The 21,562-nt window shown below is 41.8% G+C and overlaps 1 protein-coding gene across 8 annotated transcripts in view; it reads left to right on the forward strand.

Moving 5' to 3' along the window:
- Positions 1 to 21,562, forward strand: part of LOC122689021 (translation initiation factor IF-2-like) — a 119,779-nt gene that overhangs the window by 89,075 nt on the left and 9,142 nt on the right. For all 8 annotated transcript variants that reach the window (XR_006339647.1, XM_043895089.1, XM_043895090.1 and 5 more), the window contains 6 exons: positions 7,177 to 7,256; positions 7,732 to 7,870; positions 8,272 to 8,397; positions 16,774 to 16,853; positions 17,329 to 17,467; positions 17,869 to 17,994. Coding sequence is in view for 7 of the 8 variants with exons in the window: in XM_043895089.1 (XP_043751024.1) it covers positions 7,177 to 7,256; positions 7,732 to 7,870; positions 8,272 to 8,397; positions 16,774 to 16,853; positions 17,329 to 17,467; positions 17,869 to 17,994 (690 nt within the window). In the remaining variant the exon portion in view is untranslated. The remainder of the gene's footprint in view (positions 1 to 7,176; positions 7,257 to 7,731; positions 7,871 to 8,271; positions 8,398 to 16,773; positions 16,854 to 17,328; positions 17,468 to 17,868; positions 17,995 to 21,562) is intronic.

Below are 21,562 nucleotides of genomic sequence, written 5' to 3' on the forward strand. Positions count from 1 at the left end.
CAGCCATCGTCGAAGCTCAGCAGCTCGAAGGCCGGAGGAGGGCAGGAGGTCTCCCTGGGGCGCTCTGGTCCCCGGCCCCTAGAGGTCGGGGCCCGAGAGGCCTGGGGACAGTCACTAGCCCAGTGTCCTCGCTGTTTGCACAACGGGCACGGCTTGGAAGGAGGTTGCGGATTGGGGCACATCTTGGCCCAGTGTCCTTCTTGGCCGCACTTGAAGCAGGCCCCCGGAGGGGTGTTTTGGGACCCCGAGCCCGCCGCCAGCCGCAGGGCCGCTACCAAGGCCTGGGTTTGCTGGTTTAGGAGGCTTGCCTGAAATTCGGCCTCTTGCTTGAGCCTTGCCCTTTGGCTGGCCTCAGCAGTTTCTTCACGGGTGTTGTAAACCTTAAAGGCCATTTTTACCAGGTCTCGAATAGGGGTCTGAGGGCCGTCCTCGGCCTTGGCCAGCTTTTTTCCAGATGTCAGGTGCGGATTGGGAGATAAAACGATTGGCCAAGGTAGCTGCCCCAATGGGGGACTCAGGGGACAGTCTGGTGTATTGAACAAGGGCCTCAGTCAGCCGATTAAGAAACATGGCTGGGTTTTCATCGGGCCCCTGAGTCACCTCATCTAGTTTGAGGAGGTTTACTACCTTATGAGAGGACGTTTCCATCCCATCGAGGATACACTCTATCATATAGCGTACCCGCAGCTGGCTGCCACCCCCTTCTTGGTAGTTCTAATCAGGGTTGGTGTCAGGAACTGCCTGAGCTCCCGGGGGGGCGCTCGGGGGAGGGGTTGGCACTGGAGGGTTGCTATGGGAACGAGTGTGGGAGCTAACCGGAGAAGAGGAGGGAGTGACGGGGGAAAGGGGAGGATACAAGATAGGGTTAAGGGCCGGAGGATCTGGGGCCGGCGGTGAAGCCTCAGGGGCGGGAACAGGAGCAAAAGAGGCCGGAGTAGGGTTAGAGGGGGAGGGGTTAGGAGGGGCCGGAGAGGAGGGGGAGGGGTTAGGAACCGGAGAGGAAGGGGAGGGGGCCGTGGGAGAGGTATAGGGAGGGGGGGCCACCAGATCTTCTGGGGGAACAGAGAAAGCAGAAGACTCAGAGACGGGAGGAGTCAGCTTAGCTCGGGAGGGTGGAGTCGGGGGGGGGGCCATGGTGAGTAGGATTTGGCTAGGAGCGCACGTAGTGCACAGGGTGGGGCGAGAGCGCAACGCCCAAAAGGCCTGAACATAGGGGACCTCAGACCATTTTCCCCTTCTCCGGCAGTAATTATCTAAATCACGGAGGACGTGAAAGTCTAGTGTCCCTGTGGCTGTTCATTGTGAGCCATTATCTAGGGAATACTGAGGCCAGGCCTGTGAACACAGAAAAGTGAGCTGCTTGGGACGGATATCTCCCTTTAGTCTTAGAGTCCGCAGGTTAGCCAGCAGGCACTCTAAGGGGGTGGAGTATTGGGGATCGGGTTTGGAGGCTGTCGATCCCATGACGACCACGGGGCGTGGAGGCAACACCCGCTGTCCGAACATCTTCGGACGAGTCAAGGGGAGCTAAGGTCCGTGTAGTCGCGGGTAACGTCTTCCTCACGACTGCAGGGACCCGGAAAGGCCGAAGTCGGAGGCCGAAGCCGGAGGTCTACTCAGCCGCTGGGGACATCTCCCCACCAGCTGGTGACCGGGAGGGCCCAGTAAGTGTGCACCCGTTACGGGGCCCTAGGAGGTGGTCGCCAGGGAGTGCAGGCCCCAAAGCCGAAGGGACTTACTCTGTATCCTGCCGTCCGGGGGGTTGGTCAGCCGCCTGGGTCCGAGGCTTCCGCGGCGGTGGAGCGCGAGGGGACCTCAACGGCGAGTGCCGGGGCCCTCACTTCGAGCCTCACGATGGGCGCCAGATGTTAGAAAAATGCCGCGGGAGGAAAAAGAGCCGCCTCTAAGGACCGGTGGTGAAGGCCTTTATTGAGCGGTCGCTCTCGGGCAGAACTCCCGGGGGCAGGTGAGTGAGGAGACAAAGGGAGTCTGCGAGGTATGAGGGGTGGGGAGGGGTTTTATAGCCAGGGCCGGCGTTTAAGCCAGGTCTTTTCATATAAGGAAGAAAGCACGGGCTACAGCGGCGGTTAGTGTCCGAGGGCTCTGTGTTGGTACATGATTGGACCAGGCTGCAGGGGGTCGATTCCAGGAAGTTTAGCCAGCCTCCGGAATTTGCCTTGCGGCACTTTCCCGGGGCATGCCACGACCTTTCAAGTATGCTGTAATGTTCTTTATCTTTCTGGCTTACTTCACTCTGTATAATGGGCTCCAGTTTCACCCACCTCACCAGAACTGATTCAAATGAATTCTTTTTAATGGCTGAGTAATATTCCATGGTGTATCTGTACCACAGCTTCCTTATCCATTCGTCTGCTGATGGGCATCTAGGTTGCTTCCATGTTCTGGCTATTATAAACAGTGCTGCGATGAACATTGGGGTGCACGTGTCTCTTTCAGATCTGGTTTCCTCAGTGTGTATGCCCAGAAGTGGGATTGCTGGGTCATATGGCAGTTCTATTTCCAGTTTTTTAAGAAATCTCCACACTGTTCTCCATAGTGGCTGTACTAGTTTGCATTCCCACCAACAGTGTAAGAGGGTTCCCTTTTCTCCACACCCTCTCCAGCATTTATTGCTTGTAGACTTTTGGATAGCAGCCATCCTGACTGGTGTGTAATGGTGCCTCATTGTGGTTTTGATTTGCATTTCTCTAATAATGAGTGATGTTGAGCATCTTTTCATGTGTTTGTTAGCCATCTGTATGTCTTCTTTGGAGAAATGTCTGTTTAGTTCTTTGGCCCATTTTTTGATTGGGTCAATTATTTTTCTGGAATTGAGCTTCAGCAGTTGCTTGTATATTTTTGAGATTAATCCTTTGTCTGTTTCTTCATTTGCTATTATTTTCTCCCAATCTGAGGGCTGTCTTTTCACCTTACTCATAGTTTCCTTTGTAGTGCAAAAGCTTTTAAGTTTCATTAGGTCCCATTTGTTTAGTTTTGCTTTTATTTCCACTATTCTGGGAGGTTGGGTCATAGAGGATCTTGCTGTGATTTATGTCGGAGAGTGTTTTGCCTATGTTCTCCTCTAGGAGTTTTATAGTTTCTGGTCTTACATTTAGATCTTTAATCCATTTTGAGTTTATTTTTGTGTATGGTGTTAGAAAGTGCTCTAGTTTCATTCTTTTACAAGTGGTTGACCAGTTTTCCCAGCACCACTTGTTAAAGAGGTTGTCTTTTTTCCATTGTATATCCTTGCCTCCTTTGTCAAAGATAAGGTGTCCATAGGTTCATGGATTTATCTCTGGGCTTTCTATTCTGTTCCATTGATCTATATTTCTGTCTTTGTGTATGGCTGATTCTTGATGTTTGACAGAAAACAACAAAATTCTGTAAAGCAATTACCCTTCAATTAAAACATGAATAAAGTGGCAAAAAAAAAAAAAGAATCCTTCTGCAATGCATGAGATGCAGGAGACATGGGTTTGACCCCTGAGTTGGGAAGATCCCCTGCCATGCCCCATGGGAGGAGGGCATGGCAATCCACCAAAGTATTCTTGCCTGGAGAATCCCATGGACAGAGGCACCTGGCAGGCTACAGCCCATGGGATCGTAAAGAGTCAGACAAGACTGAAGCCATGAGCATGCATGCATACTAGCTTTGTCATAGCTGTTCTTCCAAGGATCAAATGTCTTAATTTCATGGCAGCAATCACCATCCACAGTGATTTTGGAGCCTCCAAAATTAAATCTGTCCGTGCATCGACTTCCCCATTCTGTTTTCCATGAAATGATTGGACTGAATTCCATAATCTTATATTTTTGAATGCTGAGTTTTAAGCCAGCCTTTTCACTCTCCTCTTTCACCCTCATCAAGAGGTTCTTTAGTTCCTCTTTGGTTCCTGCCATTAGACTGGTAAGATATGCACATCTGAGCTTGTTGATATTTCTGCCAGCAACCTTGATTTCAGCTTGTGAGTCATCCAGCCCAGCATTTCCCATGATGTGCTCTGCATGTAATTTGAATAAGTAGAGTGACCATATACAACGTTGTCTTCCTCCTTTCCCAATTTTGAAACAGTCCGTTGTTCCATGTCTTAATCTAACTGTTGCTTCTTGACCCTCATACAGGTTTCTCAGGAGACAGGTCAGCTAGTCTGGTACTCCCATCTCTAAGAATTTTCCACAGTTTGTCGTGATCCACACAGTCAGAGGCCTTGAGGCAGTCTAGTCAATGAAGCAGAAGTAGATGTGTCTCTGGAATTCCCTTGCTTTCTCCATGATCTGAGGAATGTTGCAATTTGATCTCTTGTTTCTCTGCCTCTTCAAACCCAACTTGTATATCTGGAAGTCCTCATCCCATAAACTGTTGAAGCCTAGCTTGAAGGAGTTTACTAACCAGGAGGCTTCAGAAATATGGGACAATCTAAGCTTGAGAAATTGGAGGGTGTGAATGAAGCCCAATAGGAGACAAGAAGAGGAATCTCTACTCTGCATGTTGTTAGCAAGCTGGCAAGGGCTAGACCATACCTTCAAATTCTTATGTAGGACAGTGGCCTTTATGTAGAAACTCATAAACAGTTCTGCAACTGTAAGAGAGGGAGGGAGAGGGTGGTGGGTGGGCGACAGGCACCCTGAGTGGATGTGAGAGACCGGTTAGAAGGGGGTTGACAATTAAGTGGAGGGAGGCTTTGGACTAGAGCAGATGTGGTGGACATGGGAAAAAGTAGATGCATTAGACATTTTCAAAGTAAAGGGGACAGAAGTCAGCAAGAATATGGACTTGAAGTGAAAGAGAAGGAATTGTAAACAAGGTTTAGACCAAGTTTCTGTGTCCTGTTATAAGAGTACAAAGGTGTCATGGGGAATCCTGGAAGTTGGCCAGGTCTGGGAAGAATTCCAAAATACGATTTTTATGTTTTTGAGCTCATGGTCTAGATGGATACAATAACCAATACTGAAATACTTAAAATTTCCTTTTCCTTTAAAAAAACTATTGAGGTATAATTTATATACAATAAAAGCCAACACTTTAACGGATTACCGTTTGTAGATTTTTGACAAATGTATACCGTGGTGTAAATGGTACCGCAATAAAAATGTAGAAAATGTCTCATCGTTCAAAAATGCTCCCTTGGGCTATTTGCCGTCAGACTCCTTCCTCCACTCCTATACCCTGGCAACCACAGATACATTTCTGTGCCAACAGTTGTGCTGTTTCCAGAAATCCATCGACATTAAATCATATAACCTGTAGCCTTCTGTATCTGGTTCTCTCATTTGCACAGTTAAGATGCATCCTTGCTCTTACATGCATTAGTAGTTACATTTTTTTTTTATTACGGTGTAGTATTCCTTTGTACACTTTGTATACTCTTTTGTTTTTCTTTCACCTGTATACCAGTTGTTGAATAACTGAGTTGTTTCTATGTATGGCTGTTAGGAATACATGTGTGGAATATTTGAGTAAAGGTCCTTGTGTGAGCATGTTTTCCTTTCTCTTGGGTAAAACCGGGTAAAATTAAACCTCCTAGTACGTACGAAAATTTCTGCTGTACTAGAATAAGAAGAATGCGCTACTGGAGAAGAGTGAAGAAATAGCTACAGAAGGAATGAGAAGGCTAAGCCAAAGTGGAAACAACACCCAGCTGTGGATGTGTCTGGAGGTGAAAGTAAAGCCCGATGCTAAAACAACAATATTGTATAGGAACCAGAGGTATATTCAGAGAAATCAGTTACCAGTTCAGAGATTGAAATGCACAGTGCTCCAAGCAAAAAAAGGAAACAGGGGTATCTATTTATGTATTTGTTCCATGGAAGTGAGTAAAGCCATTGCAAGCATGCTGGAAAACCCAGAAGCAGAGAAGGAAATGGTTCATCAAAGCATGTATAAAAATAGGTATTAAAAACCGTAATGTCTAGTTCTGTCATGAGGGTCTTTCTGAGACACATGCTCCCCTAAGGGTAACCTGGGGCTTCCTATCACCACAGTTTGTGGATGCATAAGAAAGACTGCACTGGACGGAAAAAAATACAGTATTCAAGCCTCCTTGCTCATCCTGCAGAGACCCTGCGGTTCCAGGACTACCTCGGTGGCGGGAAAACCTCAACCAGCACAGCTCACGCCCAACTCAGGGAGCATGCGCAGTGTACCCCTTCGTGCGCATGCGCCTCGGTGCACGTCCGCCTTCCTGAGCGTTCTGTGAGGAGCGTTGGGCCTGAGACGGGTGTGTTTATTCAACCCCGGTCCTTTCTGACCACTTGAGCCTCACCAGGTAGGTCCACAGATCTGTCCTGTCTGGAGTTTAAGTGTGTGCACGTGTGAGGGGGAGCCAGCGAGTTTCGGGCGGGTCGGGCAGTGCGATCTGGGGCCTTTGAGGAAGAAGGCCCTCGAGGTCGTCATCTTTCTCCTGACAAGTGTCGCGACGCCATAGTTCTTGCCCTGGTGTTGGGAGAGCAAGGGCGGTGGGCAGAGGAGGGCAGGGGGTCGGATGATGGTAGGGGGAGACTTGGGGGTGCTATTTGAGATATCTGGTTCACTGGGGCCCTGGAACTGATGACAGGGCACAGAATCTGGAGCCGGCAGTGGGACCTGGGCAGGGGGCGGGGTGGGCGATTAAGGAGAGACCTGGAAACTGGACCGCGCTGGGGTTGTGACTGTATCGCGGGTTTTGTGGTAAGGTGCCAAGAGAGAAGTGGACCGGCTGCTCTGCATGCAGACTCACCTCAGCCACGGACACTGAGAAACTCCCCATAGTCAGGCTGTAAGACTGAGCCTTTCTTCGTGTTCCAACTGAATTCCAGGAGAGTTGGGGAAAATAGGTCTGGTGAATAGGAGTGTGAGAAGAGCAATAGCCCTGAATTTTTAAATTCCTAGCAGTATTTCACTAAATATCTTCATGATGGAGAATTCTGTTGTGAAATCACACTTCCTCACAAAAATTCAGCCTTCCTGTGTACCTTAAGGTGATTTCTCTGCCGGCTTAGCAGAGACACAAATGGCTTTGCAAGCAACTGTATTTGGTTTAATTGGAATGCATGTACACTCATACTTAACCAGAGTTTTCTTTTAAAAGTATTGTCACATTAAAAAAAAATAATAATCAACATATGGTCATAAAAGTGATCAAATGTAGCTGTGCTCTTAAATACAGTATCTAAGTCACAATATTCTACTTTCAGGGAGAAATATGAATGGGCAAGGGGCATCAACACTGGGACCTGTAGATCCAGATTGCTCCCGGCTGGATGAACGTGTGGTTGTGAGTATCTTACCATTTGATGTTTTCTGTTCGCACAAGTTTATTTTTGAGAAAATGATGTCAAGTAGTACAGAGGCAGTGATACAGGTCTTCCATGCTGATAAAGGGTGACAGTTTGTCTTAGGAAGGAACACTGATCCAGATGCATTACAGTCTGGCATTGCCTGGATGAGTATACTGTTAAATCCCCTGGAAATGTGCCCAGTGACTCCCTCCTCCTGCTTATTAACAACAGATTGCATACTTCCATCCCAGCATAGATTGAAATAGCTTCCAAAGTCTTTCTGGGTAACTCTTATGGGAGCTAACTCTTCTCTGTGGGAAGAGTCACTTTATTAAAAGTAAGTACACAGAATTGTGTTGGAAAAATATTGTTAGGTTTACTTATGATCAGATATATCTGTGTATTATCTATGTTTATGCTATTAGATGTATTAACAACAAAATGTTTTTATTTGCATGCACACTGTCCTAGGACCCTCAGCCCAGTGTTGAGCAACCTCAAGAAGAGGGACCACCAGCTGAGATTCAGGATATCACACCTGAAAAGGAGGAAGTAAGTGGAGAGGATCCAGTGAATCCTGATGAAGAGAAGGAGAAGGATGCCTCTGAAGGTAAAGTATATCTGTGCATCATGCCTTAAGACATAATCAGTCAGAGGAGGAAAGGAAACATTAGAAAAGGACTTCAGACAATTCCTAAAATCCTGAGGAGAGTATAGTTTGCCAGTTAGTGTGGTTGCTCAAATGTCTCCCTTCAAGACAAAGAGAGAGGGGGCAACTAAGTTGTCTGAGGACAACCCTGGAAAAGGAAAATGGTAATAGCATTCAGACACTTCTGCTTTCCCTTTTCTCCAGCAAAACATTCCTGGAATAATCCTCCTGAGGTTCTTATTCGTTACATCTTTACCATACTATCCTAAGGCTTTTAATTCATAACACTGAGGGAATTAATATCATCATTCCCTTGTTTATATTGTATGCTTTACAGCGGAATTCATGCATTGTTTTTAAAGATGCTGTCCTGGAAACTGATCTCCGGGAATTGGCTGTGGCAAAGACTGGGGGTCAGGGTGGAGATGGTCCTGATGTCAAGGAGGAGATTGCATCAAATAGAGAGCCTGTTGAAATGCCAGAAGCAGGTATGTCATCCATTCAGAAAGTAATTTATGTGGTTTCTGTTTTTCCAGAATATTATATCTTTAATAATATAGAGGGAACACTACTATTATTTTAATAACAGAGTTCACATATTCTTTGAAAGGTAGTTCAGACCCCAGATGCCTGAGTGTCTGACTTACAGACTTGCGAATAAAGAAAGTCTGTAACTTTCTTTATTCGGATCAAAGCCATATCGAGTTGAAAATAGGAAACCGTTTTCTTCATTATATAAGTACTTTAAGCAACAGTTAATAATTTTCAGGTTCTTTTATAATTTCTGCTTGTAACAAATATGGAGTGCATTTGTAATAGATGTCAGTTTATATGAAATATGCTCAGGCATTCAAGTAGGTTCTAGTACCAGCTTTAACATAATGTGTGTGATTCTGTGAAATCCCTTAACTTCTAAACTCAACTTGACTCATATAAATTGTGAATTCAGAACAGATACACTAAAATGCTCATTTTTCAATGCTAATTTTTGCATTCTCTGATTCTCTTCGATGGAATGCATACAAGAATACTCTGTTTTTCATGATGTATTTATCATAAAATGTCATCTTGAATCTAATTATAACAGGGGAATTGAGATTTCATTTTCTGATGGGGGACACATGTACACCCGTGGCTGATTCATGTCAATGTGTGGCAGAAACCACCACAATATTGTAAAGTAACTAGCCTCCAATTAAAATAAGTAAATTAATTTTTTTAAAAAGAAAATGAGCCAACATTCTGCTTCGTGTTTGTTAAATTCTCTCAAATTCTGAATTCTCTAGCTCTTAAACAAAATAGTTGGATTTTCAGTCCTTTCCCCAGTGAAGCATGAAATGACTGAACAATGAAATGGCAAAAGATAGTCTAGTTTCCTGTTTCTGTGGCTGATCAAGTTGAGAGAGTGCATGTAGTCAGTGATATTCAAGGCAGGTGTGAGTAAGATACATATGCTAAGCACACCACCTGCCCCCACGTTTGGTCTTTATTGGGGGGGAGGGTTGCTTATTTTAGTTGAAGGATCATTGCTTTACAATACTATGATGGTTTTTGCCATACACCCCACTCTCACTCTTAAAGACCTAATAAAAATCTGAGCCTCATGATATAATTGTCTCTAAGCATATCAAGTATGTTATTTTTCCTCTTTGATGCATGAGTTTAAAAAGTTTTGAAGGGCGAAGATTGTAACTCTAGTTCTTCCCGCGTAATCAACTTAGTATGTTTCACATACGTGTTTTCCAAATTGCTGACAATTAATTGCATGGTTCTGATTTTAAAGGAAGAACTTCATAGTTAGGGAGGAATTTGCTGTGTATTAGCCTTCTAAATATGTTCACTTTACATTTTTGTTCCATTCCATTAGAACATTTAGACGAAAACACAACTTTCAGACTACTTTCAAGTAACTACACAGCATGATTAAAACGTTCTCATAGAAAAATCTTAGCCCTAAATATGTGTGCTATTTAAAAAGGAAAATACATACATTACAAAGTCCATAAATATAAAATCCTACACCCAACATAAAAGGTAAGAAAAAGAGCAACAGAATAAACCTAAGGGAGAAAGAAAAAGATACTGAATAAAAGACAGGTATGAATTGTTAGGAAGAGGAAAATAAACTCAACTATTAATAAATAAAGGCAATGTGCTAGTTTACATAATTTTTTAACATGTATATGTGTGTATACACACACACACACACACACATTTTTTAATATTCTTTTCTGTTGTGATTTGGACATAGTTCCCTGTGCTGTATAGTAGGACCTTGTTGTTTATCCATTCTGAATATAATTGCTTGTATCTGCCAACCCCAGATTGCAAGTCCATTCCTCTCAATTTACATAACTCTGAGGAAAAAGGACAGAGCCCAAGTATACATAATAAGAAATATGAACCCAGACTATAACAGTTAGTATCTTACAGAATTAAAACTGGGTATAATCTGGAACTCAGATATTTTCAGAATATTGATGAAATGGCTAATAGGGTGGGAAAAACAAATATTATTTAACATACCCCACAGTAACTAAATAACTAAACATCACAAATGCCGTGGATGAACTTGAAATTGGTCAGAGTTGTCTCTCAAAAGCAATTATCATTTAGAAACAAACAAAAAAATCTGCTTTTCCAGATTTTCTTTCTCTCTTACTTGCTTTTCTCTCTGACTCATACTCCCTCTTGCTCTCCCTTTTCTTCTCTTCTCTCCTTTTTTGCTTTTCCTTTTTTGGTGTGGCTGTGAGAAACAGTCCTGTTTCTGCTTCACATGTTGATGTCACCATGTCGCCAGTGATAGTAATGACTAAAAATTAGTGTCAGCATATAATTTACTATACCAACTGGAGTGCTTTCCAGGGTGAAAAGAAACATTCCGAATTACATGAGGGCCACAAGTAAACAGGGGGACAGATGTTTAACCGACTGAAAGCAACCATATCAGGGATAAATTAGAACAAATGAAAATTTCTACACTTTTCCACAGCAGAGAAGAAACAAATGCAATACTGGCCTCTTTGTTTACTTCACTTAAGCAGTAAGAGAGATAACAACTGTTTAGCTATCCTATATTCAGACTGTTATTTCAAACCAACACATTTGAATGATACTTTTTTGGGACTTTTTGTTTCATTTTTTGTGTATTTTGTTTTTCTTAGGGTGATTTTTGTTGTTAGATATTTTACTGAATGTGTACACAGGTTTGCCTTCTACTGAAAACGACCTTCTGATAGGTTCAATTGATTTCATTTGTTCTGAACTCAGTGTCCTTATTGTCTTGTATAACTAGGAAGAGTAGTGTGTTTTTAAAAATACTGCTTGAAAAGTCTATAAAATCTCTAGAGAGGATTAACTGAAGGTAAGCCAAAGGGTCGCCCTTAGTGTACTTGTTTTAGTCCATTTTATAAAACTACAACTGCAGTGAACTTTCTATACCTCTCTTATCATCGAAATAAAGTTCTGCTAAGTAACTTCTTTAATGTTTATATTGTAGGTGAAGGGCAACCATTTCCTTGAAAGAAGATAAACTGAAATGATCCATGCTGTTCTTACGTTGTATATTTGACTGTTAAAGTTCTGTCAATAAAGTTTCGTTTTCTCCTGGCACATTTTTTGTTAAATTTATCCCCGGCTGTTTAATGTTATTGAAAATTCATGGCTTGTGATTTTTATTGTCTAGTTGAGGATGTATGTAGAGACAGAATGTTTGTGTATAGATTTTCTGTCCAACAATTCCTCTAAATATGCATATTAATTCCACAAATTTAGATCTAGATTATTTTTGCTTTGCAAAATAGACTATTATATTTGAATATCAACAGTGTCTACTGGCTTAAACCTTAAACCTTTCCTCATTTTGCAGCACTGAACAAGCCTAGCCAGAATAGTCTTGACTAAAGCAGGCGATAATTGGCATTTTTCCCGATAGGAAGTGAAAAATCTTCTCCATTTCAACCTGTTTGTGTTGCTTTTTTTGTAGATATACTTTATCAGAGTAAGTTCCATTCTATTCCTAGTTTGCTGTTTTGAATATAGATTAATTTTTATCAAACACTTACAGTGCATCAATTGTGATGATCATAGAATTGTTTTCCCTCCATTTTTCTATTAATGTGGTGAATTGCAGTGGTAACCTCATACATTTAAACCACCCTTGCACTTCTAGGGGTAACAAAATTTGGTCCTAACATATTCTTTAGGTGTAATCTACATGTTAATATATATACATACATATATATACCCACACATAAAAAATTCATAAAAGGCTTTGGGCTTCTCTTGAATAAATGGGTTTACAAAATGTGCCACCCAAATCTCATACAGTGTCCCTGATGAAATCATTGACAGAGAAACAATTTTTTAAAACTTAATATATTTGTATGGTCCTATAGAGAAATGGAATGCCAAAGCCACTGTTAACGGTTGTAGGGAGATAGGACAAAACTGCTGTCAAATTCCATGGCAAATGCCACAACATATCTTTCACACATTTCTGACTTGCCTTCCAAGTTTTTTTGGGTGCAGGGAGAGAGCAGCCACAAATGTCTTTTCTTCTCCATGACGTCCCCTATTGGCTTGATAGTGACCAGATCTCAGAAGCCCTCCAACTGTGTGTGTGTGTGTGTGTGTGTGTGTGTGTGTGTGTGTGAATCACACAGTCATGTCTGACTCTTTGTGACCCCATGAATTGTGGCCCGCCAGGCTTCTCTGTCCATGGAATTCTCCAGGCAAGAATACTGGAGTGGATTGCCATTCCCTTCTCCAGAGGATCTTCCCAGCCCAGGGATCGAACCCTGGTCTCCTGCAGATTCTTTACTGTTTGAGCTACAGGGAAGTCCTCCAGCTGTCTGATTCCTCCCTTCTATCCTTATTATTATGTAATAACAAAACGCTTAGATCTCTGAGGCCCCATCTGCATCCTCACGCACCAAAAATATATATTTCTGCAACATAGGACCTATTCAGAATGCACTGTGCTTAAGGAATAACAGGGAATTATAAATAGCAGCTGTTGTGCCCTTCCAGAGGTATGAAAACCCAGGTCCAAAAGGACTGAAAATGGGAGGTCTTTTGGTTTCGTGGCTGCAGTCACCATTTGCAGTGATTTTGGAGCCCAAGAAAATGACATCTGTCACTGCTTCCACTTCAGTTCAGTTCCGTCCCTCAGCCGTGTCCGACTCTTTGTGAGCCCATGAACCGCAGCACGCCAGGCCTCCCTGTCCATCACCAGCTCCCAGACTTCACCCAAACTCATGTCCATTGAGTCGGTGATGCCATCCAACCATCTCATCCTCTGTCGTCCCCTTCTCCTCCTGCCTTCAATCTTTCCCAGCATCAGGGTCTTTTCAAATGAGTCAGCTCTTTGCATCTGGTGGCAAAGTATTGGAGTTTCAGCTTCAACATCAGCCCTTCCAATGAACACCCGGGACTGATCTCCTTTAGGATGGACTGCTTCCACTTACCCCCGTTCTATTTGCCATGAAGTGATAGGACCAGATGCCATGATCTTAGACTTTTAATATTTGAGTTTTAAGCCAGTTTTTTCACTCTCCTCTTTCACCATCATCAAAAGGTTCTTTAGTCGCTCTTCACTTTCTGCCATTAGAGTGGTATCATTCTGTGTATCTGAGCTTGTTGCTATTTCTCCCAGCAATCTTGATTCCAGCTTGTGAGTCATCCAGTGCAGCATTTCGCATGATGTACTCTGCGTATAAGTTAAATAAGCAGCATGACAATATACACCCTTGTCGTACTCCTTCCCCAATTATGAAGCAGTCATTTGTTCCAACTCTGGTTCTAAGAGTTGCTTCTTGACCTGCATACAGGTTTCTCAGGAGACGGGTCGAGTAGTCTGGTACTGCTCTCTGTTTAAGAATTTTCTGTACTTTGTTGTGATCCATGCAGTCAGAGATCTTAGCATAGTCAATGACACAGAATTAGATGTTTTTGTGGAATTCCCTTGCTTTCCCCATGATCTGACGGATGTTGGCAATTTGATCTTTGGTGGTTTTGCCTTCTTGAAACCTAAGTTGTGTATCTGAAAGTGAAGCCTAGCTGGAAGGACTTTACTAACCAGGGGGCTTCAGAAATTGGGGACAATCTAAATGGAGAAGCTTAGGAATTGGATGGTGCAAAGGAAGCCTGATAAGAGAGACAAGAAAAAGAAGCTCTCCTTTCGATGTTGGTAGCAAAGTGGGCAGAGACTAGACCATGCCTCCAAGTCCTTGTATCGGAGAGTAGCCTTTATCTCGAAAGTGATAGTTCTGCAACTGTAAGAGGGAGGGAGAGGGTGGGAAGAGGGAGACAGACACCCTGAGTGAATATGAGAGACCCGTTAGAAGGGGGTTGACAATTAAATGGAGGGAGGCCTTGGACTAGAGCAGATGTGGTGGACATGGGAAAACGTAGACGCATTAGACATTTACGAAGTAAAATGGACAGAACTCAGGAAGAATCTGGACTTGAGGTGAAGGAGAGGGAATTGTAAACAAGGTTTAGACCAGGTTTCTGTGTCCTGTCATAAGAGTACAAAGGTGTCATGGGGAATCCTGGAAGTTGGCCAGGTCTGGGAAGAATTCCAAAATACGATTTTTATGTTTTTGAGCTCATGGTCTAGATGGATACAATAACCAATACTGAAATACTTAAAATTTCCTTTTCCTTTAAAAAAAGTATTGAGGTATAATTTATATATATAAAAGCCAACACTTTAACGGATTACCGTTTGTAGATTTTTGACAAATGTATACCGTGGTGTAAATGGTACCGCAATAAAAATGTAGAAAATGTCTCATCGTTCAAAAATGCTCCCTTGGGCTATTTGCCGTCAGACTCCTTCCTCCACTCCTATACCCTGGCAACCACAGATACATTTCTGTGCCAACAGTTGTGCTGTTTCCAGAAATCCATCGACATTAAATCATATAACCTGTAGCCTTCTGTATCTGGTTCTCTCATTTGCACAGTTAAGATGCATCCTTACTCTTACATGCATTAGTAGTTACATTTTTTTTTTATTACGGTGTAGTATTCCTTTGTACACTTTGTATACTCTTTTGTTTTTCTTTCACCTGTATACCAGTTGTTGAATAACTGTGTTGTTTCTATGTTTGGCTGTTAGGAATACATGTGTGGAATATTTGAGTAAAGGTCCTTGTGTGAGCCTGTTTTCCTTTCTCTTGGGTAAAACCGGGTAAAATTAAACCTCCTAGTACGTACGAAAATTTCTGCTGTACTAGAATAAGAAGAATGCGCTACTGGAGAAGAGTGAAGAAATAGCTACAGAAGGAATGAAAAGGCTAAGCCAAAGTGGAAACAACACCCAGCTGTGGATGTGTCTGGAGGTGAAAGTAAAGCCCGATGCTAAAAGAACAATATTGTATAGGAACCAGAGGTATATTCAGAGAAATCAGTTACCAGTTCAGAGATTGAAATGCACAGTGCTCCAAGCAAAAAAAGGAAACAGGGGTATCTATTTATGTATTTGTTCCATGGAAGTGAGTAAAGCCATTGCAAGCATGCTGGAAAACCCAGAAGCAGAGAAGGAAATGGTTCATCAAAGCCTGTATAAAAATAGGTATTAAAAACCGTAATGTCTAGTTCTGTCATGAGGGTCTTTCTGAGACACATGCTCCCCTAAGGGTAACCTGGGGCTTCCTATCACCACAGTTTGTGGATGCATAAGAAAGACTGCACTGGACGGAAAAAAATACAGTATTCAAGCCTCCTTGCTCATCCTGCAGAGACCCTGCGGTTCCAGGACTACCTCGGTGGCGGGAAAACCTCAACCAGCACAGCTCACGCCCAACTCAGGGAGCATGCGCAGTGTACCCCTTCGTGCGCATGCGCCTCGGTGCACGTCCGCCTTCCTGAGCGTTCTGTGAGGAGCGTTGGGCCTGAGACGGGTGTGTTTATTCAATCCCGGTCCTTTCTGACCACTTGAGCCTCACCAGGTAGGTCCACAGATCTGTCCTGTCTGGAGTTTAAGTGTGTGCACGTGTGAGGGGGAGCCAGCGAGTTTCGGGCGGGTCGGGCAGTGCGATCTGGGGCCTTTGAGGAAGAAGGCCCTCGAGGTCGTCATCTTTCTCCTGACAAGTGTCGCGACGCCATAGTTCTTGCCCTGGTGTTGGGAGAGCAAGGGCGGTGGGCAGAGGAGGGCAGGGGGTCGGATGATGGTGGGGGGAGACTTGGGGGTGCTATTTGAGATATCTGGTTCACTGGGGCCCTGGAACTGATGACAGGGCACAGAATCTGGAGCCGGCAGTGGGACCTGGGCAGGGGGCGGGGTGGGCGATTAAGGAGAGACCTGGAAACTGGACCGCGCTGGGGTTGTGACTGTATCGCGGGTTTTGTGGTAAGGTGCCAAGAGAGAAGTGGACCGGCTGCTCTGCATGCAGACTCACCTCAGCCACGGACACTGAGAAACTCCCCATAGTCAGGCTGTAAGACTGAGCCTTTCTTCGTGTTCCAACTGAATTCCAGGAGAGTTGGGGAAAATAGGTCTGGTGAATAGGAGTGTGAGAAGAGCAATAGCCCTGAATTTTTAAATTCCTAGCAGTATTTCACTAAATATCTTCATGATGGAGAATTCTGTTGTGAAATCACACTTCCTCACAAAAATTCAGCCTTCCTGTGTACCTTAAGGTGATTTCTCTGCCGGCTTAGCAGAGACACAAATGGCTTTGCAAGCAACTGTATTTGGTTTAATTGGAATGCATGTACACTCATGCTTAACCAGAGTTTTCTTTTAAAAGTATTGTCACATTAAAAAAAATAATAATCAACATATGGTCATAAAAGTGATCAAATGTAGCTGTGCTCTTAAATACAATATCTAAGTCACAATATTCTACTTTCAGGGAGAAATATGAATGGGCAAGGGGCATCAACACTGGGACCTGTAGATCCAGATTGCTCCCGGCTGGATGAACGTGTGGTTGTGAGTATCTTACCATTTGATGTTTTCTGTTCGCACAAGTTTATTTTTGAGAAAATGATGTCAAGTAGTACAGAGGCAGTGATACAGGTCTTCCATGCTGATAAAGGGTGACAGTTTGTCTTAGGAAGGAACACTGATCCAGATGCATTACAGTCTGGCATTGCCTGGATGAGTATACTGTTAAATCCCCTGGAAATGTGCCCAGTGACTCCCTCCTCCTGCTTATTAACAACAGATTGCATACTTCCATCCCAGCATAGATTTAAATAGCTTCCAAAGTCTTTCTGGGTAACTCTTATGGGAGCTAACTCTTCTCTGTGGGAAGAGTCACTTTATTAAAAGTAAGTACACAGAATTGTGTTGGAAAAATATTGTTAGGTTTACTTATGATCAGATATATCTGTGTATTATCTATGTTTATGCTATTAGATGTATTAACAACAAAATGTTTTTATTTGCATGCACACTGTCCTAGGACCCTCAGCCCAGTGTTGAGCAACCTCAAGAAGAGGGACCACCAGCTGAGATTCAGGATATCACACCTGAAAAGGAGGAAGTAAGTGGAGAGGATCCAGTGAATCCTGATGAAGAGAAGGAGAAGGATGCCTCTGAAGGTAAAGTATATCTGTGCATCATGCCTTAAGACATAATCAGTCAGAGGAGGAAAGGAAACATTAGAAAAGGACTTCAGACAATTCCTAAAATCCTGAGGAGAGTATAGTTTGCCAGTTAGTGTGGTCGCTCAAATGTCTCCCTTCAAGACAAAGAGAGAGGGGGCAACTAAGTTGTCTGAGGACAACCCTGGAAAAGGAAAATGGTAATAGCATTCAGACACTTCTGCTTTCCCTTTTCTCCAGCAAAACATTCCTGGAATAATCCTCCTGAGGTTCTTATTCGTTACATCTTTACCATACTATCCTAAGGCTTTTAATTCATAACACTGAGGGAATTAATATCATCATTCCCTTGTTTATATTGTATGCTTTACAGCGGAATTCATGCATTGTTTTTAAAGATGCTGTCCTGGAAACTGATCTCCGGGAATTGGCTGTGGCAAAGACTGGGGGTCAGGGTGGAGATGGTCCTGATGTCAAGGGGGAGATTGCATCAAATAGAGAGCCTGTTGAAATGCCAGAAGCAGGTATGTCATCCATTCAGAAAGTAATTTATGTGGTTTCTGTTTTTCCAGAATATTATATCTTTAATGATATAGAGGGAACACTACTATTATTTTAATAACAGAGTTCACATATTCTTTGAAAGGTAGTTCAGACCCCAGATGCCTGAGTGTCTGACTTACAGACTTGCGAATAAAGAAAGTCTGTAACTTTCTTTATTCGGATCAAAGCCATATCGAGTTGAAAATAGGAAACCGTTTTCTTCATTATATAAGTACTTTAAGCAACAGTTAATAATTTTCAGGTTCTTTTATAATTTCTGCTTGTAACAAATATGGAGTGCATTTGTAATAGATATCAGTTTATATGAAATATGCTCAGGCATTCAAGTAGGTTCTAGTACCAGCTTTAACATAATGTGTGTGATTCTGTGAAATCCCTTAACTTCTAAACTCAACTTGACTCATATAAATTGTGAATTCAGAACAGATACACTAAAATGCTCATTTTTCAATGCTAATTTTTGCATTCTCTGATTCTCTTCGATGGCATGCATACAAGAATACTCTGTTTTTCATGATGTATTTATCATAAAATGTCATCTTGAATCTAATTATAACAGGGGAATTGAGATTTCATTTTCTGATGGGGGACACATGTACACCCGTGGCTGATTCATGTCAATGTGTGGCAGAAACCACCACAATATTGTAAAGTAACTAGCCTCCAATTAAAATAAGTAAATTAATTTTTTTAAAAAGAAAATGAGCCAACATTCTGCTTCGTGATTGTTAAATTCTCTCAAATTCTGAATTCTCTAGCTCTTAAACAAAATAGTTGGATTTTCAGTCCTTTCCCCAGTGAAGCATGAAATGACTGAACAATGAAATGGCAAAAGATAGTCTAGTTTCCTGTTTCTGTGGCTGATCAAGTTGAGAGAGTGCATGTAGTCAGTGATATTCAAGGCAGGTGTGAGTAAGATACATATGCTAAGCACACCACCTGCCCCCACGTTTGGTCTTTATTGGGGGGGAGGGTTGCTTATTTTAGTTGAAGGATCATTGCTTTACAATACTATGATGGTTTTTGCCATACACCCCACTCTCACTCTTAAAGACCTAATAAAAATCTGAGCCTCATGATATAATTGTCTCTAAGCATATCAAGTATGTTATTTTTCCTCTTTGATGCATGAGTTTAAAAAGTTTTGAAGGGCGAAGATTGTAACTCTAGTTCTTCCCGCGTAATCAACTTAGTATGTTTCACATACGTGTTTTCCAAATTGCTGACAATTATTGCATGGTTCTGATTTTAAAGGAAGAACTTCATAGTTAGGGAGGAATTTGCTGTGTATTAGCCTTCTAAATATGTTCACTTTACATTTTTGTTCCATTCCATTAGAACATTTAGACGAAAACACAACTTTCAGACTACTTTCAAGTAACTACACAGCATGATTAAAACGTTCTCATAGAAAAATCTTAGCCCTAAATATGTGTGCTATTTAAAAAGGAAAATACATACATTACAAAGTCCATAAATATAAAATCCTACACCCAACATAAAAGGTAAGAAAAAGAGCAACAGAATAAACCTAAGGGAGAAAGAAAAAGATACTGAATAAAAGACAGGTATGAATTGTTAGGAAGAGGAAAATAAACTCAACTATTAATAAATAAAGGCAATGTGCTAGTTTACATAATTTTTTAACATGTATATGTGTGTATACACACACACACACACACACATTTTTTAATATTCTTTTCTGTTGTGATTTGGACATAGTTCCCTGTGCTGTATAGTAGGACCTTGTTGTTTATCCATTCTGAATATAATTGCTTGTATCTGCCAACCCCAGATTGCAAGTCCATTCCTCTCAATTTACATAACTCTGAGGAAAAAGGACAGAGCCCAAGTATACATAATAAGAAATATGAACCCAGACTATAACAGTTAGTATCTTACAGAATTAAAACTGGGTATAATCTGGAACTCAGATATTTTCAGAATATTGATGAAATGGCTAATAGGGTGGGAAAAACAAATATTATTTAACATACCCCACAGTAACTAAATAACTAAACATCACAAATGCCGTGGATGAACTTGAAATTGGTCAGAGTTGTCTCTCAAAAGCAATTATCATTTAGAAACAAACAAAAAAATCTGCTTTTCCAGATTTTCTTTCTCTCTTACTTGCTTTTCTCTCTGACTCATACTCCCTCTTGCTCTCCCTTTTCTTCTCTTCTCTCCTTTTTTGCTTTTCCTTTTTTGGTGTGGCTGTGAGAAACAGTCCTGTTTCTGCTTCACATGTTGATGTCACCATGTCGCCAGTGATAGTAATGACTAAAAATTAGTGTCAGCATATAATTTACTATACCAACTGGAGTGCTTTCCAGGGTGAAAAGAAACATTCCGAATTACATGAGGGCCACAAGTAAACAGGGGGACAGATGTTTAACCGACTGAAAGCAACCATATCAGGGATAAATTAGAACAAATGAAAATTTCTACACTTTTCCACAGCAGAGAAGAAACAAATGCAATACTGGCCTCTTTGTTTACTTCACTTAAGCAGTAAGAGAGATAACAACTGTTTAGCTATCCTATATTCGGACTATTATTTGAAGCCAACACATTTGAATGATACTTTTTTGGGACTTTTTGTTTCATTTTTTGTGTATTTTGTTTTTCTTAGGGTGTTTTTTGTTGTTAGATATTTTACTGAATGTGTACACAGGTTTGCCTTCTACTGAAAACGACCTTCTGATAGGTTCAGTTGATTTCATTTGTTCTGAACTCAGTGTCCTTATTGTCTTGTATAACTAGGAAGAGTAGTGTGTTTTTAAAAATACTGCTTGAAAATTCTATAAAATCTCTAGAGAGGATTAACTGAAGGCAAGCCAAAGGGTCGCCCTTAGTGTACTTGTTTTAGTCCATTTTATAAAACTACAACTGCAGTGAACTTTCTATACCTCTCTTATCATCGAAATAAAGTTCTGCTAAGTAACTTCTTTAATGTTTATATTGTAGGTGAAGGGCAACCATTTCCTTGAAAGAAGATAAACTGAAATGATCCATGCTGTTCTTACGTTGTATATTTGACTGTTAAAGTTCTGTCAATAAAGTTTCGTTTTCTCCTGGCACATTTTTTGTTAAATTTATCCCCGGCTGTTTAATGTTATTGAAAATTCATGGCTTGTGATTTTTATTGTCTAGTTGAGGATGTATGTAGAGACAGAATGTTTGTGTATAGATTTTCTGTCCAACAATTCCTCTAAATATGCATATTAATTCCACAAATTTAGATCTAGATTATTTTTGCTTTGCAAAATAGACTATTATATTTGAATATCAACAGTGTCTACTGGCTTAAACATTAAACCTTTCCTCATGTTGCAGCACTGAACAAGCCTAGCCAGAATAGTCTTGACTAAAGCAGGCGATAATTGGCATTTTTCCCGATAGGAAGTGAAAAATCTTCTCCATTTCAACCTGTTTGTGTTGCTTTTTTTGTAGATATACTTTATCAGAGTAAGTTCCATTCTATTCCTAGTTTGCTGTTTTGAATATAGATTAATTTTTATCAAA

Source organism: Cervus elaphus, chromosome X (genome assembly GCF_910594005.1).
Source record: "Cervus elaphus chromosome X, mCerEla1.1, whole genome shotgun sequence".
Lineage (NCBI taxonomy): Eukaryota > Metazoa > Chordata > Mammalia > Artiodactyla > Cervidae > Cervus > Cervus elaphus.